This window comes from Macadamia integrifolia, chromosome 1 (genome assembly GCF_013358625.1).
Source record: "Macadamia integrifolia cultivar HAES 741 chromosome 1, SCU_Mint_v3, whole genome shotgun sequence".
Classification (NCBI taxonomy): domain Eukaryota; kingdom Viridiplantae; phylum Streptophyta; class Magnoliopsida; order Proteales; family Proteaceae; genus Macadamia; species Macadamia integrifolia.
In genome coordinates this window covers 1,202,565-1,227,463 of record NC_056557.1, presented here as the reverse complement: position 1 = coordinate 1,227,463, position 24,899 = coordinate 1,202,565, and the positions used below count along the sequence as shown (strand labels likewise).

General features: G+C 37.3%; 3 protein-coding genes across 4 annotated transcripts; 2 read left to right on the top strand and 1 right to left on the bottom strand.

Moving 5' to 3' along the window:
• The first annotated feature begins 5,289 nt into the window (after positions 1-5,289).
• On the top strand, positions 5,290-11,471 carry LOC122074617 (ADP-ribosylation factor-like protein 8c). 2 transcript variants are annotated; one of them, XM_042639525.1, is made up of 6 exons: positions 5,290-5,520; positions 9,787-9,868; positions 9,959-9,991; positions 10,084-10,205; positions 10,786-10,947; positions 11,092-11,471. In XM_042639525.1, exons 1-6 carry the CDS (start codon positions 5,483-5,485, stop codon positions 11,207-11,209), a joined length of 555 nt encoding a protein of 184 aa, XP_042495459.1. In that variant the 5' UTR covers positions 5,290-5,482; the 3' UTR covers positions 11,210-11,471. The 2 variants fall into 2 exon arrangements, with proteins under 2 accessions (XP_042495459.1, XP_042495468.1); XM_042639534.1 differs by having other exon boundaries at positions 5,292-5,520; positions 9,791-9,868.
• Positions 11,472-19,712: 8,241 nt separating this feature from the next.
• On the top strand, positions 19,713-20,735 carry LOC122079299 (cytosolic sulfotransferase 8-like). The gene has a single exon (XM_042645661.1). It carries the CDS (start codon positions 19,713-19,715, stop codon positions 20,733-20,735), a length of 1,023 nt encoding a protein of 340 aa, XP_042501595.1.
• Positions 20,736-22,568: 1,833 nt separating this feature from the next.
• LOC122079293 (cytosolic sulfotransferase 8-like) lies at positions 22,569-23,606 on the bottom strand. Its single transcript, XM_042645648.1, has one exon. The coding sequence runs from the start codon at positions 23,604-23,606 to the stop codon at positions 22,569-22,571; it is 1,038 nt and encodes a 345-aa protein (XP_042501582.1).
• Between the last annotated feature and the right edge of the window lie 1,293 nt (positions 23,607-24,899).

The following is a 24,899-nucleotide window of genomic DNA, read 5'->3' as shown; positions in this document are numbered from 1 at the left end:
TTATGATCTCTTGTGCCATTTCTGGATTAAGTCCAACGCAAATTTAAATATGGGATTCCTTGAACTTTTTACTAAAGAAGATTTTAATTGTGCATTAATAACAAATAAACACCATAGTATAATATATGATTTAGACATTTAACTTATTTTGTTATGTATAAGAATATAAGATTAACTTAATTACCAGGGGTATGTCTCCATAGGAGGTTGTGCCAACTTTGGTTGAGTGAAATGTTTTGATGCCCTACAACCAAAAAAATAAAAACAGAAAAACCGAATTTCGAATCCAATAAGTTGGATTTGAATATCAGATTTCAAAATTGATTTGAATCATATGAACAGTCGTATTAATTGCACATCGATTCTAAGTGGGGCAATCCCATCTGAGTGGTATAATCCCCTTCTTTATATACCTGTGAACACCTTCTCTTATCAAATCGATCTTTTGAAATAAAAATTTACATATTAAATCGAATAACTGATTCTCAACCTATTTACACCCTTTATTGTAATAATGTAAATCAAGTCTAGAAAACCAAAAATCAACTTAAATTTGGTATGTTGTAAGTTAACTGACTTAGTGAAGGTTACACATGGGTAAGGGTGTTAATCGGTTTGGTTTCAGTGTATACAATGTGGTTCAGTTCGGTTCACATTTATTTGGCACAAATCAAAACCTCACCATTTACTAAACGGTTGCATTTATTGAAACCACAATCATTTAGTAAATGGTTTACATTCCATGGTTTCGAAATGGTGTCGGTTTCACGATTTTAAATGGTTTTGATCGTGGTTTATTCCATATGGTTTCTAAATGATTAGTAATCGGTTTGCTAGTTTATTTGCATGCTTACTAAAATTTGCTTTTATTGATAAACGCTTCAATGTTGTATCAAATTAAATGAGACATTGAGCAAACAAGGATTTAACCACATAACTACATAATAGGAGTAAATTATTGAATACACTGTTGGATAGCCTATGTGGTCCTTAATTCTTCCCTAAATTAAATCATTATGTTTTGTTAAATCAACTAAATATTTAATTGTTATATGGGTTGATCGGATCGGTTTTCACGGTGTCTATTCGGTTTGAAACCAATGGTTAAAACTAAGGGCCCGTTTGATAACATTTCTGCCGTTTCTGTTCCAAGAAACGGCAGAAACAGAAATTGTTGTTTCTGGAAACAGAAACAGGTAAGAGAGGTGTTTGATAATTCTTGTTTCTGGAACCATGAGGTTATGGACCCATAAGGCTCACAAGCAGTCTGCATCTCCTCCTCTCTCGCTCTCATCCCCGACCCAGCGTTCACCTCAACTCTCCCGTCCGCCGAAAATCTGCGGCGACCCCCACCTCACCATATCCTCCCTCTCTCTCTCTCTCTCTCTCTCTCTCTCTCTCTCTCTCTCTCTGTGGCTATTTCCTTATGCAAATCTTACCCTCTTATACTCCTGAAATTGCCAGATTCCGTCGCTTCCTTTGCCGGATAACTCTAGATTGTACTGGTACAGATTCTCCACTTGTAGTTCCTTTGCCTTTCGAGTTTTGATTTGCAGAGACACGTGTGAACTTTGTATATGAAATAAACCCTAGAGAGAGAGTAGAGAGAGAAAGTGAAACGGGTAAGGGGGTTGCTGGCTATGAGGGCTTGCAACGGGTTGTGCTAAAGCTTGGCCAGAGGGGCTACGGAAGGCTCGGATGCCATGGCGGAGTCAGCCGTAAGGCCGTCAGATCTAAAGATCGAGAACCCATTTTGTGAACTGAGTTTGAGATCCCCATCGGCGCCGGAGACGAAGAGTCCATCCTCTGAACTAGGTTTAGTTTCATAAGCAAAGGGCTCCCCAACTCCTCCCCCTTGCTCCCACCTCCACCCTCCCTGCAATTCCCCAGTCCATCCCAATCTGTTATGATGCAGATCGATGGCGGCAATGGGAAGGGCCCCGATCGGGAATGGCCCAAATTCCATCCATTCCATGAGGTTGAAGTAAGGCCAAAGAGAGAGAGACGAACGTTTCTTGTCTGAGCGTTAGCAGTCTTCGAGAGCTCCTCTTAGCCGCACCGAGCAACGACGGTGATGAAGAGGGTGACGATGAAAAGTGTTCCACCAACGAGATGAAGAAGGGTCCGTAGTCGATCGATTGTTTGTACCCCGTGGTCGATCGATTGTTTGTACCCCAATTTTGTTTAAAGAAACGAGCGAAACAAGTAAAACTTGTTTTGTCAATCATGTTTCTTGGAGCATAAATTGTTATAAATTTCAATTTATGTTTCAAGAAACAAGTGGAACAGAACACTTTTACCAAACGGTATTTATGCCGTTTTTTTTTTTTTGTTTCTGAGAACAAAAAAACATAGAAACACGTTTCTGGTTACGTTATCAAACGGGCCCTAACTCGACCCATTTAACCAATCGATCTTAAACTTGAAATCAGAATCGAACCATTTACTAAACGGTTTTACGATTTCGATGTAAACGGCTCGATTCGAATTCGAATCGATTAAAATCTCAGATTCATACTATAAGCATGATGATTTAATAAAGCTCCCAAGCTACGCCAAAAGGTTCTCTGAGTAAGAACTATTGATCATCCACTTATTCCAAGCGAGTAGATTAATCGAATGTAAATCGGAAAAAACATTTGACTCTTTTGTAAAAAAGCAAAGTAAGATTGTGAAAAGAAAAAATCCTTCAATTGAAAAATTATAACTCTTGAAATTGAAAAATTTTGGAGCCCAATCACACGAGTCTGAAAAGTGTATAATCATAGTTAAAATATTCTTGATCTATTCCATAATATTCCATATTTCAAATACTCAAATTAATACCCGACGAGGTAGAACAATCTCTCTCAAGATGACAGACTCACTCTCTATACTATCAACAGTTTCAATTTCAAATTCACATCCTTACCTAAAACATGAGTCCCCTCTTGAAACGTCACTGAGCTTCTTCATGTTCATTACTCTTGAGAATTGAGTGACCACCTCGAACAAGAGACAAGGATCTCACAGCAATTACTGATGGTTTGCTTTATACGTTTTCACAATCCAATACATGTCACATAAAGCCAATATTCAGAGTCCAGATCCGTAACGTTTCTTGGATATTAGCTTTTTTATGTAACGAGTGTTGGAATTGTGATCTGAAACTTCTCCCCATTTGGAAAACTGATGTTGAAAGAGCAACAGTTGGAAGGTGAGTATCCACAGCTTCATCCATGGTTGAGGACTCTGTGAAAAAATTATAGCATTTTATGAGGAGATGTTTGGGTACGATGTCTTGTATTTCGTCATTTGTAAAAATAGATTTATTTCAAATGATCATTAAAAGGTCAAAGGTTTCAAGGGTCCGCTTTTTTTTCATAAGAAATCTAAGAGAGGTGTAAGGACGAACAATTATAATTATATTATCCATTGATAGTGAAATAGGATCTCATTTCACCGTGGACGTAAACAATTTTACTGAACCATATAAATTTTTATATACGATTACCTATAGAGCTATTGTTTGCGATTTTTATTCGTTTTCTTGTTAGGCATATTGGTGGTTTGGCATGAGCTCATTCATGAACTAATGGCCATTTCAAGAGAGCGATGTACCGTTCATGATAAATCTTCTGTTCAAAGAATTGGAAGTAGGAATTATTATAGCGAAACTATAATGTTTGACTAGTGTCATTGTGAAAGATTTGACTGTCAAGTTAAATCACAAAAAAATATTTTGGTTACAATTTGAATCCATCGTTTCTTTAACTGATCTGATTCCAGTTTGATACTTGCACATGAAAAAATATTTTGGTTACAATTTGAATCCATTGTTTCTTTAACTGATCTGATTCCAGTTTGATACTTGAAACCATGCAGTAAGCAGAAGACTAGAGATGTTAACTAGTGGGGCTTAGCCAGTTTCACTTAAGTTTAATCTGTTTCTACTAATTTAAGATTATGCATTGTTCCCACCTATTTAGGTATTGATCTAGGCTAAGACATAGACACATTTATATTCGGTCAATCGATTACTGATCCATCATCAGGTCAAGGTAATTGGTTAAAATCGGGCTATGGTTAAATTATAAACGATTGATTAATCAGGCTATACAAGCCTCATTATTGTCTAAATGGTTTGTTGGTTGTTGTACACAACCTAAAAGGTTAAAGGTTCAAGGCTTGTTGATGAGTTAATCTTATATTGTTCATAAAACTTAACCCTATAAACCAACTTATAAGGTGAGGAGACCCAAGACCATATCAATTCACATCAATTCTCATAGAAAATCGATGTGGAATCAACTCCCATAGGCTGATATGTGATCGAACCACATAATAATATACGAGTTAATTCAGATCATAAAAGGACTTGATACAGGAGAAAGAACACTACTTGATCGCATGACCATTATGCCAACGCCTGAATCAATGAAAATGCATTTACTACATGCATCTAATTAAAAATATAGATACATCTTTTGACGATAACGTGTTTATATGTAGAAAGTTTAGATGTAGAAAACATAATCGGGTAGCATAGTCAAGGCTAATTAGGCTATGAACATGGTATAATGGGGCTAAGTGGTTTGTAAATGGACTAATTAGGTTATAAGTGATAGGTTATCTATCGATCACAATATTCAATTGGTCTCAATTGAGAGGCCGCCAAGCCGATGTCTTGTTGATCAATGCTTGAGCCCAACAAGTTTAATAATTGGTCAGGTTGGACTTGGGCTAAAATACATGTATCGCCGATCCCATTTAGGTGATTTTTTTTTGCAATTAGACATCTTTTTTTTCTTTTTGCAGCCTTTGATTGGATCCAAAGGGTGTTAATCATTTCACTGGCATAGATAGTTCGATTCAGTTTGATACAAGATTTTTTAGGTAAATTCAAAATCGAATCATTCAATAAACAGTTTCATATATTAAAACTAAAACCATTTATAACCAGTTTCGATCAAAATCAAAACTGAACCATTTAATAAATGGTTTCATGATTTTGGTGTAAACAATTTGGATTGACTTTTGTAAATGATTTTGGTTTCAAATTCACATCCTTAATGTAACGGACTCCATTTAGTTGGGATAATGCTGAAAAACTGGTGGTGTTGTCGCTTGACTTGGGCTTCAACTGATTGATTCTGATTGGACCTACTGGAGGGTACGCTTCAACTGTTTGATTTTGATCGGACCATTAGATTGAGTGACCATCCCTCCACGTGGCTAGATTACAATGCAAGGTCCATTGACGACTTTAGACCTCTGATACATGGTAGTGTTATTCGAAACCCATCCCCAGAAAACGAACCAAGGCGAGGTGGCACTCTGTTCTTAGCAGGTTTCAGACAGCCGCCATACGTCTGAAGCTCCGCGGGTCTTCTCTAGTGGACTGTTCGTGCTTCTGAAAACTAGGGTTCTACGGTTTCTCTGCATTCGATTGATTCAGTCTCTCTCGCAAGATACCTTAGTTGGATTCAAATTTGATTACCAAATGGGACTGTGGGAGACCTTCCTCAATTGGCTCCGGAGGTAGATTCCTTCTTCTAATTTCCATTTTTTTCTCCTGTTGATTAGTGTTGCATCCTTTTTTTTTTTCTACTCAATTGAGCTAGTTCATATAGATATTTCTATAGAGTTATTCCTCAGTTGCCTTGAATTCTTTCCCCTTTCTTGGGGAAGACACTGACACTCCCCAATTATATGTTCTTTTAAATCCCCAGAAGTAAGTTAATTTTAGGTTGATCTTCAAAGCTGGGAAACAGTGGGCATTTTTGGGTTGGATATGGACGGCCATGTGCATATCCAATATAGTATAGATCAATCTGATGCTGATTGGTAGACATCTTGGATCCAGCGAAAGCAGGTTATTTTCAGATTGGAACACCACCTGTTAGATAGGCCATGGGTAGAGTAACTGCTGTTCTAATTTGGGATTAGTCTGAGCTTGTTGGGATTATTAGTTTTTTAATTCATGTGAAATTTGCGTTTAAATTGACTTGGTTTAATCCCATCAAATTCCTGGTATTGGGTGATCTGTTGGTGAATTCAGAGGTAGCACTCTTACCTTTTCTTCCCAGCAAGAAAAAAATACAAGATATGGTAGCCCAAAATTTTAAGGAATGGTGATCCCTCTGCTGGTGAATTTTTTCTTTCAGTGAATCTATAGACAAGTTCTTGAGATGAACCTATTGGGAAACACAAACACTTTTTCACAAGTTAATGGAGAAACACAACGATGACCAAATATGTACAAAATAATAACACAAAAAAAATCGATCCAACTGCAAAAGAAAACATTAATTTTAACGTGGAAAACTACAAGACCTCATCCAAGTGAAACCTTCCACTATAAGCAATAGGGGGAATACAAAATATTATCTTGCCAGGGTTAGAGCTTAACAGATATCAAGAATAATAACTCTTCTTGGATAATAGTGCAAGTATCCAAACAAGATGGATTCACAAGAATATTGCTCTCAATACTCAACATGATGTATACAAGAAAAGTCACAATACCTTTCCTTCTTCCCTTGATACAGAAAACAATGTCACGCTGCAACCTAATACGAGGAACACGAAAGAGAGCACCTTCTCCTTCTCTTTTCCCTCTATTAATGCTACTGACATTTGTGAAGGTACGAAATGGAGAGAAGAAAAATCATGTACAACAAAGAAATGACAAGTTACACCCCCCCCCCCCCAAAAAAAAAAAGCCTCACTCCCTTTTATTGAAAGAAATCAGAGGGAGACATGGGATGGTGGAATTATGTAAGTGTGGTGATGTGAGGAGTGAAAATGTGAGATTCACTTATCATTGCCTCACCCACTAGATGACATCTCTTTTTGGAAGACGTGTTCGTTGGGAGGAGGAAACCTAATAAACTCCCGCACCAGCTCGCAGCTCTCATTAAGGAAGTTGCCATATGAAAAATTTGTACACAACAACTAACAAAGTAAGAAAGAGAATCAAGTTTCACGATGTCTTCTTTGAATTAAATATGTTTGACATATACCCATGACTCTCACTGATCTGTCACATGGCAGATATGGTCTGACTAACTAATGTCCCATGGGCAAACTTAATTACTCTGTATTTATGGTGTTATGATTCGAAAATAGTATTTTGCATGTACTTTTAGCATATCTATGTGTTTCTGAAGTGTTTATATTTTATTTTTGGCATATCTTGTGTTTCTCCAATAGAATATGATAATACTCTTAAAATCGGGCTTCCAATACGATACCTAATACCAATACTTAAATCCTTTCCCATTGATAGGTAACTCAATAAGCTCTCAAACAGCACCAAAATCATTCTAAAAGAATGAGTCATGATCTTCCAAAGATAGACCCAAAGGAAAGTGGTGGAAATATCTAATTCCCTGTTATCTTTGATCTAAAAATCACCAAAACAGATCATTGGCTTGTAAAGCACATTCAAGCTGCTGAATTTCATTAATATATCCTACTGCTTCAGAAAGTACTATTGTCCTATTACCATTTCTCTTTAGGATTTATTTTTAAAGTTTATTACTTGGTTTTGGCTTGAGTTTGGTATAAAAGAGATGTATCAGTTACCTTTCCAACAAATCCACGATCTCCCAAATTTAGCGTGACTGGAAAATTATGGCCAAAGTACGTGCAGTATATCAGTTTATAACAAGGATTTATCCATTTTTTAGTTTAAGTGAAAGTGAGTACTTTAATATGTTCCAATGAAATTTGGCCTTTCCACACAGTTTATCTTAGGCTGTGTCTGGTGGGATTAAAGTTGTTGGAAAGTGAAGTATTAATATTTGAAAATACCAATAGCATAAAGAAAACCATAATGGCTTAGATAGTGGTTGAAAAGTGAAGTAATAAATTCCCTTTGCCATTCTCTTCAACATACATAAGAAATTTTGTTGAAAATTTTTTAGGTGCTATATTTAGTAAGTTTTAAGATAGTTGTGGAGACACAATTATGTTGTATCCGCTTTGAGTTTATATTTTTTTAACTTCACATTACAGTGTTTTACATCCAACCAGAGGATCCCTTAATGTTCTACATGTGATTCGTGGCACATATCTTTCTTCTTCTCTTTATTCCATTAATGTATTATCTGCTATGGTGCTACCATATCGATCGCACCCATACTAACTATTTCACAACTAAAATTGCAGTTCTCTTTGTACCAAAAAAAAAAAAAAAACCTGCAGTTTTCTTCACTAGCCTTAACCAGCCCATTCATAACAAACTATTAACTCTTTAACAATCCAACTAAAAGCAGTGACCGCTAAAACCTTTCTTATACCTATCAGCCACCTTCCAAAACCTATTTGACTCATTCATATAAAATCAACCAGTTTATGTTCTCTTTTCCATGTCAATCAGACAATGATCAGTAAGGACCTTCATACATCAATAGTCCCAACTGGATCTAGCTCCTTTGAAATTCTAAATAAATTCAATTCAATATCCAAGAATTTAAAACCTTAACCCTGAAATTGGGGTACCTGATCTCTTTCCTAGATAGGCTCTGCATCATACTTATTCAAAGAACTCTCTAAATACAGTCTGCCTTTGCTTTCTGTTATTTATTTATTTACCCTTTTCTCATCAGTCAGTAACTAGTAACCTTGTACAAATCAATGTATGGCTGGGGAAATAGTGCCTTTAGCCCAAAATAACATAGACTTTTACCCCCAACCGAAATTGCTGGAGTATATGTCTAGGACATTATCATTGCACTTTTGACAATTATCCCGAACTAGCCTATATAGTATCCAGGACCAGGATATTTGCTTTAGGGCTTTTATTGTAAAGTTGAGTTGGATTTCTACAGTGATTTGTTGGGTGGAACTTGAAATTTATTGTCGGCCAATTTGTAATGGAGTCTTATGTACAGTTTTGATGGCCCATTATAATATAGAAAGACCTATTCTTTGGAATGTCCCTTACCTTTATAAGTTGCTTCAGTTTTTCTTAAATAGGAAAGAGTTACCTCCTATGAGTAACATCCTGAGGCTCATTGCACTGGATGTTCAGTATGGATCAGTAATGAGATGGCTTTAGGACTTGTATTCTAAGAATCAATGCTTATGGCAGGGCAGTATAATTCCATAATTCTTGTGTATTGGTTCCCTTGCAATAAAACTCTTATAAATGAATTCTGACTACATGACTATATGTAAGAACAGAAAATTCAAAGATATCTAAACATCTGTTGATTTGTTTAAATATGGTGTCAATATGAATATCAAGTCGGATGAAAGAAAGAAGAGATCCGACTCAAAATGCCATGAATGGTTCCCAGAGTGAAAGAGCTTGAGTGGTCCTATTTGGAATCTGTAACTTCTTGTACAGATTGTCAAATGCTTATTCGTGGTATGGTAACAATTCTAATGGGAAAAAGAAACCCCATAAAAAATCCTTTACATAAGTTCTCTATTCATTTATATTTTTTCCTTTCCCAGCCTTTCCCAGCAATATAATGGACTCTTAGGTCTTTCCCCTAGTATGAAAGCATGCTAAATTTGAAAATTTGCATTGCCTCCACCTTTTCCATTGGAAGGGAACTATCGATTATTATATTGTGAAATAATATATGACTAACTGTAAATTTAAAAGAACACCTGGATTCCTTGTTTTAGGTATATGGTTGTTGCCATCCATTAGATTATGATTTTGCACTTGGTTTTCGAATGGATCTTACTGATCTGCCTAACCCCCCGGTAAAACCGAATAACAGTCAAACTTTAGTTAGACCATTACTTCATAAACTTTTCTATATTCTGACTTTGAGTTTATGTCAGTAAGTTTTTCAAACAGGAAATGGAGCTTTCCCTTATTGGACTTCAAAATGCGGGGAAAACATCTCTTGTTAATGCTATTTCTGTGAGTATATACTCTTATTTCTTTTCTCTCTTCTGATGATTTACAATTGATTCTTTCTGACTTATCTATAACTTGTTAATATTTTGTCAGATGGGAGGCTATACTGAGGACATGATTCCAACTGTAAGTACCATTTCAACATAATTTAGTTTAAGCACCTCATGGTACACGATTCTTTTGTAGCTTATTGCTGATTTTTAAAGTTTGAAATCTAGGTTGGATTCAATATGCGAAAGGTCACAAAGGGAAATGTAACCATTAAGCTTTGGGATCTTGGTGGGCAAAGGAGGTTTCGCACCATGTGGGAGCGATATTGTCGTGGTGTCTCTGCAATTCTGTAATTCCTCCCACGTTCTCATATTTTATATATCATTAATTTCTAGTTGCTTGATGCATATTTTGTTTATTTGACCCCTCAAACAAGGTGTGGGGGGAAGAATCTCTTGACTTGACAAGAAATTTTGTTTTTGTTTTTTTAATCCATTGAAACAGCACCGGCACCAAGCCTAGTCTCTGAATTATGGAAATTAAAAAAAAAAAAAAAAAAAAAAAAAAAAAAAAACAAAACAAAACAAAACAAAAATAACAAAAAATAACTGAAACTAATATATTAATATTATTGAAAACAAAAACCCTGACATATGGAAGTGACATCCATGTGATTGGGAAAAGAACCAAATTTCAGGTGACTATTGCCTATGTATCCAGGGTGCATTTGACAGGCAAGCTCCCTGACCACATCTGGTCTGAGTCTATCATGTCTATGCCCATGCTTCATCATGAATTTTCCCTTTTGGGAACTGCATAGTTCTTTCATTTTTCTCATTCCCTTATATCTGCAGATCCGTGATGTGGCACGGAAATAATTTTGTTTTGTGTCACTTACCTTTTGTCCTCTCTCATACTGCTAATGGCAGGTATGTAGTTGATGCTGCTGATAGAGACAGTGTTCCTATAGCTCGAAGTGAATTGCATGACCTGCTCATGAAACCATCCTTAAGTGAGATTCCACTGTTGGTTCTTGGTAACAAGATTGATAAGTCTGAAGCTCTTTCCAAGCAAGCATTGGTAGATCAACTGTAAGTATAAGAACTAATTGATCAATATAGTAATCATCTAATGTTTCTTCATCAATGAATTCCTGATCTTCTTTTCTTGTTGGTTTTTTTATTTTCTTGAACATGTTTTGCTTATTCTTGATGTATGTGGCACATGGGATCCAGGGGGCTGGAGTCCATCACAGACAGGGAGGTCTGCTCCTACATGATCTCATGTAAAGATTCTATAAACATAGACGCCGTCATCGATTGGCTTATCAAACACTCAAAGACTGTTAAATGATTCCATGCCGAAGCTTTCATCCAGCTTGTACAAGATTTTTTTTTTTTTCTGTACCTATTGAGATCAATCTTAAGAGAATGAAGGTTGAAATCCATGCGTGTTGATGAAAAACTTCCTCTGGCAAAAGCTGCTCTTCCCAAAATTAGTGCTGTGCATACTCTCCTTAGAGAAAGTGCCTTGTACATGACGGAATGATTATTATAAATTCTGTGTATGGTTTTTTCTTGACATTTTATCTGAAGCTTTTTATTGGATTTTTGGATTTTTATTGCACGTTTGTTTTGGCTGTTGGTGAGTCTAGGACTGATTGCCCTCATTTTATTCTTTTTAAAATTGGGCAGGCCTTGGCATAATGTTAAGGTTGCTTCGTTGGAACTTGGTGATTGTAGGTTTGAATCGGGAAACAGTTTCTTTGCAAAGGTGCGAGCCTTGTGCACGAAAGGGAAAGACGCCTTAAATGATGGAGTGAGGATTTCTTTCCACTCACTGTTCACATAATGAGCCATGGGAGTTACGTTGGTACTTTTTCTCCTCAAAATTTGGGCTTTCTGTTGAGGAAATTGCCCCGCCTTTTCTCATTGGTGTAGGTCCCTATTCTAGCCCTGTTATTTATTTTTAGGGAAAGTGTTTCTTATGGAAGAGTGTGGTTTTTAAGTGTGCGTGAGGGTCAATGGGAGTGCACAAGAAGGCATTCACAGGGATGCCATTTTCCATTTCATGGGGTGTGGGTGAATTATATTATCTCCATGCATCTAAGCATTGGGATCATACTGCCCTCACAGGAATCTTTTTCCTTTACTTTTATAGAGAAAAGAACTCTACCCTCTTACGTGTCTCTATGCCCAGACACACGATTGTAAAATGATGGTATTGCCCCTAATTAAATGCTTTCATACGGCCTTCCACCGGCTTGCATGCTGGTTCAATAGCTGCACAAGCAGTTCTCTTGCCTATTTTTAGTTTTCATTTTCCCTTTGAAACATTGTCCTTGGAACCAATATTCCATCTCGCTTTTGAGATCAATTTAACAACCCATTGAAATCTAAGATATGAATTTTCACCCAAAAAAAAAATCTAAAATATGAAACAAAAAATTTAGAATTGCCACCCATGGTGAAGAAATGATCTCTTTGTTCAAGATTATGTGATTCTATGATTGGACTTAACCAAATGAATGGGAGGAAGAACTTTACCCCTTCTAGGTGCGGGATGAGGGGATGATCAACTGCTCTAATACCATTGATACACACGCAATCTTATAAACTGGCTTACAAGGTGAGAGAATTCAAGATCATATCAACCCACATCAAACCTCCTTCAAAATCAATGTGGGATCAGCCCTTATGCGATTGATGTGAGATTGAAACAGAACAATCGACCCTCATCCAACTAGATGACTGAGATTAATTAATAGATTAGGAAGCTTTCTTTCATAACAGGGCCAAAAATAACAAGTGAAAGAGAAGTCTCTTGCACCCAAGGAGATGCTGCTGTTGGATATGATTCAATCAACTGAATTTCACTGAAAAAAAAAAAAAAAAGGAAAAAAAGTGGAGACCTTGATTGGCCTTAAAAACTTTCTTCTCAAGGATGGAAGACCCTTTCTCTTTTCACCTTAGGAAAAATAACTTATCTTCTTACTTTACACTTATGGCCCAAAATGCTCATCACAAAATATCTTTAATCTGTACCCAAGAAACAAGAGTAGAGAAGATAAGGTAGATGAGACACATCCTATGACAGGTGATTGGTCAGGTTCCCTACCTACCAACACCAAGACTTTGTACCATTTGAAGCTTTGTTGGTGTTGAACCACCAAAGTGTGTGGCTCAACTTGGCTGAGATTGCTTGCCTTTGCTGTCATGAATCAAAGTGTGCATCAACTTGGATTTCCTTGGAGCCCATGAAACTGGAAGAAGAAGCCTAAGTATGTGTTGGGTTAGTGGAAAACAGAGATTAGATGACAGGCCTCCAAATGGGCTCCCCCTTTTCAAGTATGAAGAGATGCAGGCTGAAACAGTGCTCTCCACTTAAAATGGATGCATGATAAGAGTTTATGGGTACCTACCCCTTCTCCTCAACGGAATAGAGGAAAGGGGTGGTTGATCAAATAATAAAGCTCTGTAGGAATTTTAAAGTATCTCCGATATTGATACGATATCCTTCGATATGTATTTTAAATTTAGTCGACCGATGTGATACACATTGATACAATACATGGAATTTTTAAAATCCTTCCGTATCAATATATATATCCTATTATACATACCGATATGCACCGATACACACTGATATGATATGATACAATACGCACTAATACTCTATGGAAAATATAAAATCGAGGTGCAATGTACGTTTCAGTATGTATCGGTACGTATCAGTGAGTATTAGTATGTATTGATTGGCACGTATCGATGAGTATCTGTACGTATCGGAGAGTGTTGGTATATATCGGTTGGTACAAATCAGTGAGTATCGATACGTATCGGTGAGTATCGGTATGTACCGATACAGTGCACTACGGTCATATAATGGCCAAGATGGGTAATTTTTCAGAAAAACATGATTTTTTGAGGGTTTTTTATTCCAGAGTTGTTGTCAGTCATATTTCTCTCAAATTAAAGTGGAAAACAAGGTTGGGAACAAGAATTTTACATTTATGAGACAATTACAAACCTTGAATTCTTAGTGTGATACCCTCAATTTATTATTTATGCATAATACATGTTATCGATCAATAGCTTTTTTAACAAAATTTTTATACAAAAGTGTTTAAAAAAGTGTTTCATATCCATTTATGTAGGTATCTTTAGCGTATCTTTGCGTATCTCTGATACGATACGATATCCTCCGATATGTATCTTAATTTTGACTGACCAATACGGCGACGGATACCGATACTTTAATCCTTGTGCAGGATAACTCAATCCAGTTTTATTATTTAACCAACTACCCCTTCCTTCTCTACCGTCACCTATTGTCACTAAGAAACCGAAAGAAACCTTAGAAACCGAAAAGGGATCAAATTGTGGAAGAAACATATGTAAAAATAGAAAGAACTTCTGAAAAGAGTACCCCCATAAAGTTGGAGATTTAGCAAAAATCGCCTCACACATGAGATGATGGAGCAGCTTGACCACATCACAAAGCGAAAATTGCATGGTTTTTCTATTCTATTGCAGGCATGTCTCATTTTGGTTTGTGAGCTTCCATAATTTTTGTGAGAATAATTGTGAGGAACATTCACTTCCTTGTTGTGTGATCTAGGGGAAACAAGATTAGTGAATGCTGGGTTTTGGACTGGAAAATTGGTAGGTTTGTTCTAATTATATCAGTTCTCCACTCGATTCCAACTTATTGAATGTTTTGTTTTCTCTTTCGTACTAAAAGCTATGGAGAAAAGAATGCCATCCAGTTGTGCGCTCTTTTGCCTAGACATAGGGGGTGAAATAACCTCCCCACCCTACTCTGTTGAATGCTTGGGCATCCTCATTGTATAGGGGCCACGCAACCAGATAGTGCTCTATATTGAACTCAATTGATTCGGGATTTTGGAAAGGAGCTGATAATTCCCATAAAAGAAATGAGTTTCTATTTCTTGGAGTACTATATGCCAACAAGGGTGCAAGTTTGGCCCTGATGGCCCAATCCCTCCTTGAGCCTGAATAGGGCTTGGGCTAAGATTTCTGAACCAAAAGAGAGGTTAGGGTTGAAAAACATTAACCGTAGTTTAGGGTTGGGCTAGGCCTTGGTTGAGTCCTAGGCCCAGTCTGGCCTTGATTTTAACCTTGAGTACTCCTCAAGTGTCTTGAACATTTTTTATTGTGTCGCACTTCACAGTTTTAATTGTGTATTGATCATTTGATGATTTTTTTTTTTGAATGCTAGAATGCAAATGGAAAAAACAGGGTTAGCTCGACCTTGGCAAAAATCAGTGCCAATTAGGCCAACCCGGCTCAATTAGGATCAATTAGGGTCGGGTTGTAGGCATGGGCCTAGATTGAGTTTTTGGGACCTAGGGTTGGGTTAGGGTTTTAAGAAACACAACCCTGTTTCACCCCTAATGTCAACCCAAATCTCTTGGAGGACTAAAATTTTACAATACAATCATTCATAATAAGATATATGCTAACTCAAATCTCTCGAAGTGAAAAAGAATTTAATAGAGTAAACATGTGTGACTTTGAATATTAATTTCAGCCAATCATAAAAACCCCCAAAATCTTGTTTTAATTGCTTTTTTGGCTTATAATCCCAATTACATGTTTGTCACATAATGAATATATGCCCTACTTCTTTGATACAGAGCAGTCGTATTAAACACATATTAAGCATATACCATATTATTGCTCCAGATTTTCGGAAAATATAATTTCCGTCTACTCTATTCAATACCCATACGTGTTCGTACCCCTTTTTTTAGCCGTTCCTGAACTTACTATGGGCATGACCTTTAGGTTCCTCATCTTAAAAATTTTAGTGTCCTGATCAATCACCTGTGAATCGATTTTTCTCTAACGTAAGTGAACTAATTCTACATGGTAATTGAGATGGAAATTCTCCAACAAGACCAGATTTTGTTTGTTTTAAAGCTTCATCTCCAAGGGTCCAGGCTCACATGAAAAAATATCTATGATTTTGGGACAAGTCAAAAACGCAAATTATGAGGTAAGGGACGAGTTTGATCCGCTGCATGTACGCTCACATGGACATACAGGTGAGGATCCAACACATGTCCCTTTTGCTTCCATATATATCCGTCTTCACCCTATAAATGGCAGGAAGAGGGATATATGTGTTGGATCCTCACATGTACCTGCAGAGGATCCAATCTCATCCATCCCGTGTTTCACATTTCACTCTTTAAAAGCATGTAAAAGCACGAGATCGTACCGACGATTTACTGCCCCTCATAGATGATGAAGATGCTACTAAACGACCAATGCCGCAAGGCGATTTAGAGCTTGCCCTAGTGGTTGGCACTGCTCCCTTGGAGAGTGCTCGGGGACTTAGTGGATTAAGAAAAGCCACTATGTACGCTTTCCAGCTTTTCAAGAAGTGTGTGGCTCTCTTGGTCCCCCATCCTGGCCCCTCAAGTCTTGTTGTAGTTATTGTCGGCTTAGGGACTTAGTCAATGGATCAAGTCCCTTTAGGGAATCTAGAAAAGCACCTATATTAGCCCACCATGTTGAATATTTCATTGGAGCCTTTGGAACTGGAAGATGAAGATGTTTTGTAAGGGAATGTTTTCCAGTTGCCCATGTTGGGATCTTGTGTTGGGTTATTGGAAAGAGAGCTTAGAAAGGCCTCAAAATGTGCTCTTTCTCAAGTATGACGAGATGGTGGCTGAGCCAGTTCTTCACTTGAAATCAATAGCAGAGTTTATGGGGCACCCCTTCTCCTCAATGGAAAAGAGTGACGGGGTGGTTGATCAAATAATAGATCTCTAATTCTTTTGTCGATCAAGTGGTACTTGATAAAAATGAAATCTACCTTTTGTGATTTCAAAACTCCAATTAGAATTGATTTCAAACAAAGAAAGAATAAAATAGCTGAACCAACAGTTTGTATAAAGGGCTTTAACATGAGCAATCATATTTATAAATTTCACACCATATTGTCCTCTTGAAAACAAACATTGGAAATTTTGTCAACATGTATGGTTTTACATGTAAAATTTTCAGCTTGTAAAACTTTACATTGAAACAAACAAAACCAAATTCGTAGTAAAATCTTTGGAAAAAAGAATGTTATCCGGTTGTGCTCTCTTGTGGATGTGCCTAGACATAAGGGGTGAAATGACCTCCCTGCCACACAATGTTGGTTGCCTAGGTGTGCATCCCCATTAGCCCCATGCTAGCACAGAGGCCACACAAGCCAGGTAGGGTTTATAATTGGACTCAATTGATTCAGGGTTTTGGAAAGGAGCTGGTAATTCCCTTAGGCATTGTTTGGTTGCACGGGGAATGCAAATTTTTTATGTAAAGTGGAATTTTTTTCCCAGAAAAAATAAATTTGGATGTTTGATTGCAAGGGAAATATATTTTACATGCGAAAAAAATTTCACTTAACCATTAAAACTTCCCTTTTTATTTCCCCACAAAAATATTAAGAAAAAAAAAAAAAACCCTACTCTCACAATCTCTCCCACTCTCGCGAGTCTCACTCCCGCTCATGACTCTCAACGATCTCTCTCTCTCTCTCTCTCTCTCTCTCTCACGCAACTCAATTTATGTTTGTTTTGACCAAAAGACTTTGGGTTTGAACCAGATGGAGCATTACTGATCTGTTGGGTTTGCTTTGACAAAAAAAAACTTTTGGAATTGGCCTTTCAGTCGTTATCACTTGTGATCTATTACTGTTTTCTTTGTGATTATCTTTTATATTATTTTAAATATTTATTTATGTTGCATTCATTTGATATATATAATGAAATGGTTTATTTTGGCTAGTGATAGAACATAGTATCTGATGACATTTCGTTTGATTTGGTACAGACATTGAATGACCTGATTCACATAACCAATATAAATTTTGAGGAGCTAGGTGGGTTCTGCATTGAAAAGTACTCTCCCACCCCCCCCATCTCTTTCGAGGAGTTTGGTTGGATTATTATTTTTCTAAAATTTTACATCTATTTTACATCAATTTTACATCCAACCAAACAGCTGGTAAATTAATTTCACTGCACTTCTGTTGCAACCAAACAACTCAAAAGGGAAAAAAAAATCGCTTCACTTCACTTCCCTTCCCTTCCCATTTCCCTTGCAACCAAAAGCAACCTTAGGGAAAAAATGGGGTTCTTTTTCTTGGAGTACTATATGCCAACCCAAATCTCTTGGAGGACTAGATTTTCATAGCACGGTCATTCATAAAAAGACATTGTAATTAAAATTGGCCTAACATCTCCTCCTTACTATACATTAACCCAAATCTCTCGGAGTGAAAAAGAATTTAATAGACTAAGCATGCGTGACATTGAATATTTATTTCAACCAATCATAAAAAGCCTAAAAAATGCCGTTTAGGTGTTTTTTTTTTCCCTTAAAATCTCAATTATATGTTTATTACATAGTGAACATATACCCTACTTTTTTGTTACAGAGCAGTCGTATTAAACATTTATCGTATTATTGTGCCGGATTTTTGAAAAGTATAATTCCTGTCTAATCTATTTAATATCCATACGTATCTGTACCATTTTTTTTTGCCATTCCTGAACTTACAATGGGCATGACCTTTAGGTTCCTTATCTTAACAATTTTAGTGTCCCGATCAATCACATGTAAATCGTTTTTTTCTCTAAGCTAAGTGAACTTCTTCACCATGGTAATTGGAATTATAATCTGATTAGTTCTAGGTACAGCCTGTGTTTGAGATCCAACCCAACAGAAGAAAAAAAAAAAAAAAAAACAGTTAAGAAGGAAATTCACCAATGAGATCAGATTTTGTTTGTTTTAAAGCTTCATCTCCAAGGGGTCTAGGCTCGCATGAAAAAATAACTATGATCTGGATTTTGGATCGATCAATCGAAACTCAGATAATGAGGTAAGGGACGATTTTGGATCCGCTGCACATACACTCACTTGGACATACATGCGAGGATCCAACACATGTCCCTTTTGCTTCCATAAATAATAGGTGTTGGATCCTCACATGTACGTGCAGAGGATCCAATCTCATCCATCCCGTGTTTCACATTTCACTCCTCAAAGCATTAAGGAGCACATGATCATACTGGCGATTTACTACCCCTCATAGACAATAAAGAAGTTGCTAACTGACCAATGGACCAAACCTATAGAGCTTGCCCTAGTGGTTGGCACGGGTCCCTTGGAGAGTGCTCGGGGACTTAATCAGTTTATCTAGCACCTTTTACAGAATCTAGAAAAGCACCTCTATTAGCCTACTATGTACTCTTTCCAGATTTTCAAGAAGCGTGTGGCCTCTTGGCCCCTCGAGTCTTGTTGTAGCTATTGTCTACACGGGGACTTAGTCGGTGTATCAAGTCCCTTTACGGAATCTAGAAAAGCACCTCTATTAGCCCACTATGTGCTCTTTCCAGCTTTTCAAGAAGCGTGTGGTCTCTTGGCCCCTCGAGTCTTGTTGTAGCTATTGTCCGCTCAGGGACTTAGTCAATGAATCAAGTCCCTTTAGGGAATCTAGAAAAGCACATCTATTAGCCCACTATGTACTCTTTCCATCTTTTCAAGAAGTGTGTGACCCTCTTGGCCTCCATCCTGGCCCCTCGAGTCCTGTAGTAGTAATTGTCCTTTTTCTAAAATGTAAGAGTTCAGTTATGGTAATAAGGTGGTTGAGGGTCAAGATCAGTCATACATAAAAGCATTTAAATACAGTATCAAAGAGTTAAAGAGTCTCTCAAACTCTTTAAAACGTCTCCAAGCCTGCTGGTCTAGCTCAGTGGCCTAGAATAACTAAAGGCTAGAGACCCGTTCTTTCATCTTCTCCTTACTTTCTTTCTATCTTCTTACCTTCACTGATCATGGCCCACAACCCTCCTTACAAAATATGTTTTGTACCCAAGAGCAGAGAAGAAGAGGAAGAAGATGAGAAAATCTACAAAAGATACAGAGAGATTGTTGCCAAACTTCCCACAATAGAAGGTTGGACAGGTAACCAGCTCTACCAATACCAAGGCTTTTGGCACAATTCAAAACTTGTTGGTGTTGGACCATTGGCAGTTCAAGATCACTTCAAGCCACAACCTGATGACATTCTTATTGCTAGCACCCCCAAGTGTGGCTTAACTTCGCTGCAATCATTAGTCTTTGCTGTCATGAATCGCAAATCCCATCCTCCTTCATCTCACCACCACCCTGTGCTCATATTCAACCCACATGATCTAGTGCCACTGATAGAGACAAGTCTATATAGTAGCTATGTCAATGGCAATCGAATTCCTAACCTTGACATCCTTCCGTCGCCTAGACTGTTTAGCACACACATGCCTTTTGCATTGCCACCGCAATCAGAGACTCCCCGGATTGTTTATATTTGCCGGAACCCTAAGGATAATCTTGTATCATGGTGGCATTTCGCAAACAATTTAAGGTTGAATATTTCATTGGAGCCTATGAAATTGGAAGAAGCCTTTGAGAGGTATTACAAAGGGATGACTACATGTGGTCCATTTTGGGATCATGTGTTGGGTTATTGGAAAGAAAGCTTGGAAAGGCCTCAAAATGTGCTCTTCCTCAAGTATGAAGAGATGGTGGCTGAACCAGCTCTTCATTTGAAACAATTGGCAGAGTTCGTGGGGTACCCATTCGAAGAGAAGGAAGAGAGGGAAGGGGTGATTGATCAAATAACAAAGCTCTGCAGTTTCCAGAATTTAATCAATTTGGCAGTGAATAAAACTGGAACAAGTTATCCTACTATTTCAAACAGCATCTTCTTCAGGCAAGGTAAAGTTGGAGATTCCGCAAATTGCCTCGCACCTGAGATGATGGAGCAGCTTGACCGCATCACCGGGCAAAAATTTCATGGTTCGGGCTTAACACTGTAAATTTTCTTTCTTGGTTTTTCTATTGTAGGGGTGGCTTAGTTTGGTTTGTGAGTTTCTATATCTCTTATAAGAATAATTGGGAGGCATACTCCATTGCTGTGTGTTCTAGGAGAAATCAGACTGAACTCTAGTCGTTTGTGGTGCATGTAGCTCAGTTACAAGGGAATGATGAACTTGTTATCAAATAGTGTACTACCAATTGAGAACTAATATAGTAGTTACTTGTTTGTATCCCATTCTTGACACCACAAAATTATATTTATCCTGGTGGAATTTATTTCTAGTTGAGTGAAATAAAAGGCCAAGATGAAGAGGCCCACATGAGGCAAAGCAAAACCACCTTAAACAGCATTATAAAGTTTAGAGGGTTTTGCTTTCAACAAATGAAGCACAATTCTATGAGTGCTACAAAAAATATGAAGAAGGTTTTGAGCATGTATGGAGCTCCTAAGTTGCAATTCATTCAATATTTTCTTTTTTAGAGGACAAATTATCACATTGAGCCCGTGATAGAGCTTTGCAACCACAGCAGTTGCCAAAGAAATATTCTCCCTTAAGGCCATCCTGATCGTCGGACACCATACAGGAGCAGGAACCCGCTGCTTAGGACCCACGTTCACTTTAAGCTGGCTTACTTTTCCTTTATCTGAAATACAATGCTAGACCTTGGTATTTTTTGGGGTTTTTTACAAACTGTCTTTTAAATGAGGAGTTACAAAACATAAACAAATTTGTAATCAAAGAGAAAAATTATTAATGCAAAATGAGAAGAAACTTAGGCTCGAGATGTACCCGATGTGAATAAATATGAATCTGGCATTGCACATCAATTTGAATAGCCATATTCCATATGGTTTTCCTGACAAAAACTTATGTCCTACTTTGGGGGGGGGGGAGAGCAACTGCAAGGACTGAAATGAGAATGGTAATTAGTTTTGCACAAAAGTCTTACTGTTTTCCCCTTTTCCTGTTAGGGATCTACAGTCTTGGTTGATCTTTTCAGGAAAGGACAAATAAGATAAACAATTTCAAAAAGAAACTTCAAATCTCAAATTTTTGAGAACTGAAAATACAGCATATTGAGCAGAAAGAAGAAAATAAAGAGAAGGTACTGCTTGAAAACCCCAAGGGGAAAACCACTACTGATCATTCCAGGTGTGGAAAAGAGAACACTAGGTTTTCAATGTTAAGATGAGATAGACCCCTTTACAATTTTTGTTCTTTAATCCTTTTCTTCCAACCAAAATTTTGGGGGGAGGGGGGGAATTCCAAATAAAAATTTAGGTTCATGCCAAAATCTACATCTACAAACAACCAACCTGAACTATATAATCAAGTTTCATTAATGATTATGGTTATCACATACTCGGACAACTTAAGTTGCATATAGAAAGATCACCCATGAAAGCAAATGCAGTAACTCAGACCGCAAAATCCAGGGATAATCAATATGGGGGAAAAAAAGTGCCACAGGATCTTATCATGGAAAGGTGCTTAAAGATATGATAATAGTGATATTTCTACCCAACAAAAAAAAAGAAAAGATAATGGGTCAGCAACAATTATATAGAATCAATTATTACACAGAACCATTCATTGTTCATAATACACAAGGGACTACAGTTCAGTAACAATCTAATATGATGGAAAGCTTACCCAGCTTCCTAAATCCAGTCCAAAACCCAGCATTCACTGTGTCTGATTTCCCCTAGAACACAAATGCAGCAAGGGCGTATGCCTCCCAATTACTTTTACAAACAATATAGAAACTCACAAGCCAAAATGAGCCACTCCTGCAATAGAAAAAACAAGAAAGATAGATACATAGTATATTTAGAGTGTTAAGCCTGAACCATGAATTTTTTGCTCTGTGAGGCGGTCCAGATGCTCCGTCATCTCAGGTGTGAGGCAATTTGCAGAATCTCCAACTTTACCTTGCCCAAAGAAGACACTGTTTGAAATACCAGGATAACTTGAACCAGTTTTATTGACAGCCAAATTGCTTAAATTCTTGAAACTGCAGAGATTTATTATTTGATCAATCACTCCTTCCCTCTCTTCCATTGAGGAGAAGGGGTACCCCATAAACTCTGCTATCAATTTCAAGTGAAGAACAGGTTCAGCCACCATCTCTTCATACTTGAGGAAGAGCACATTTTGAGGCCTTTCTAAGCTCTCTTTCCAATAACCCAACACATGATCCCAAAATGGGCAACATGATAACATCCCTTTGCAAAACATCTTGAAGATTTTTTCTAGTTTCAGAGGCTCCAAGGAAATATTAGACCTTACCTTGTTTGAAAAACGCCACCATGATACTAGAGTATCCTTAGGATTCCGGCAAATATAAACAATCTTGGGGGAAGTCTCTGACTGTGCTACAGATTGCGGTAGTGATGTGTAAGGCATGTGTGTGCTAAACAGTCTAGGCGACGGAAGGATGTCGAGATTAGGAATTCGGTTGCCATTGACATCGTCACTATAAAAATGTATCTCTATCAGTGGTACTAACTCATGTGAGTTGAATAAGAGCAAAGGGTGGTGCTGATCTGAAGGAGGATGAGCTTTGCGATTCATGACAGCAAAGGCTACTGATCTCAGCCAAGTTGAGCCACATTTGGGGGTGCTAACAATAAGAATGTCACTGGGTTGTGGCTTGAAGTGATCTTGAACTGCCAATGGTCCAACACCACCAAGTTCCAAACCATACCAAAAGCCTTGGTATTGGTAGAGTGGGCTACCTAACCAACCTTCTGTTGTGGGAAGTTCGGAAACAATCTCTCTGTATCTCTTGTAGATTTTCTCATCTTCTTCCTCTTCTTCTCTGCTTTTGGGTACAAAACATATTTTGTAAGGAGCACTTTGGGCCATGACCATGAGTGATTGTAAGAAGACAAGGTTGGTTATCTGATCTTAATTCTTGTTCTAAAGTTGGGAGAAGAAAGTAATGAGAATATGAAAGAAAGAAGAAAGGATCCAGCACCTTGGAGAGTTTGTTCTAGCCCATTGGTCACGTGATCAAAGAGAAACATCCATTCAATAATTTCAAGACTTGTCCAGAACACTGTTAGTTAAAACGGGAACGGTAAAAAAAGGGAAACGAACAGTATGGGTTTTAAACAGATAAAAACGATGAACGGTATGATCAAAAAAAGGTAAAAAAAAAAAGGAAACGACAAACAGACGTAAATAAACGGTACGAGTATTAAACGTGTAGTTTTCAAAAAAAACGAAACAAAAAAAAACGGTAGTATACTCATGCAATTTGAGAGATTATTACTTGTATACATGCATCTAATATTCCAAAAGCTCTAGGAGTCCCAAGATAAAATAGTCCAATGGGCTACAAGAAAATGAGATGTTGCTAGCTTTAGCTTCTCCTTACTCAATGGGCTATAAAAAGATGAGATTTTTTTCCTATAGATAGTCTGGAAGTTAAAAACAAAAAACCAAGTACCATATTGTCTTCACTCTTCACTTTTACTAATAGTTTTTTTTTTTTTTTTAAATAAATTAATTTTTTTAATAAAATTCAGATTTTACCCTTAAAAAACGGATAGGCGTTTAAAACGGATTCTTTTGCCGTTTTCGTTTTTTTTTCGAATTGTATAATAGCATACGGGAAAACGCGTTTTAAACGGTAAAAAAACAAGAACGCATTTTAAACGCATTTTAACTAACAGTGGTCCAGAATGGTCCCTAATGGAGAAGATTTTTCTTTCTTTTCTTTTCTTTTTTTTTTCCCCAAGAAAAAACGGAAAAGATTCCAGCACATTCATTATGCTTGCGGAGAGAGAGATTCCATTGTTCTTCTCCATCTCTATACCCCGACGGTCCGTTTCTGTTTTTCTTGTCGTTTGCAGTTTTTTCTGATATCTTTGGAAAGTATACAGAAAGCGTGTTTCAAATGGTAAAAATCGAAAACCGTAACGCATTTTTGCTATTAGTGGTCTAGTCTTCTTGAACAGGCAATATTGTCTTTTTGTTTGCCCATTCCAATATCAATGATCAGTGACCTTCTTCTTATGAATCCTAAGTGAGTGATGATATTTTGGGATAGAACCTTTTTACATGGGGAAGAAAGAACAACCAAGAATCACATCCAGGCAAACAATTAGACCGATCCTTGACCGATACTGATCCGTATCGTATTGGTTTCAACTG

Coding starts and splice junctions, on each gene's coding strand:
- LOC122074617 (XM_042639525.1), top strand. CDS start 5,483: ATGGGACTGTGGGAGACCTTCCTCAATTGGCTCCGGAG. Junction 9,869..9,958: donor CTCTTGTTAATGCTATTTCT/GTGAGTATATAC, acceptor ATATTTTGTCAG/ATGGGAGGCTATACTGAGGA. Junction 10,948..11,091: donor CAAGCATTGGTAGATCAACT/GTAAGTATAAGA, acceptor CATGGGATCCAG/GGGGCTGGAGTCCATCACAG.
- LOC122079299 (XM_042645661.1), top strand. CDS start 19,713: ATGGCCCACAACCCTCCTTACAAAATATGTTTTGTACCCAAGAGCAGA.
- LOC122079293 (XM_042645648.1), bottom strand. CDS start 23,606: ATGGCCCAAAGTGCTCCTTACAAAATATGTTTTGTACCCAAAAGCAGA.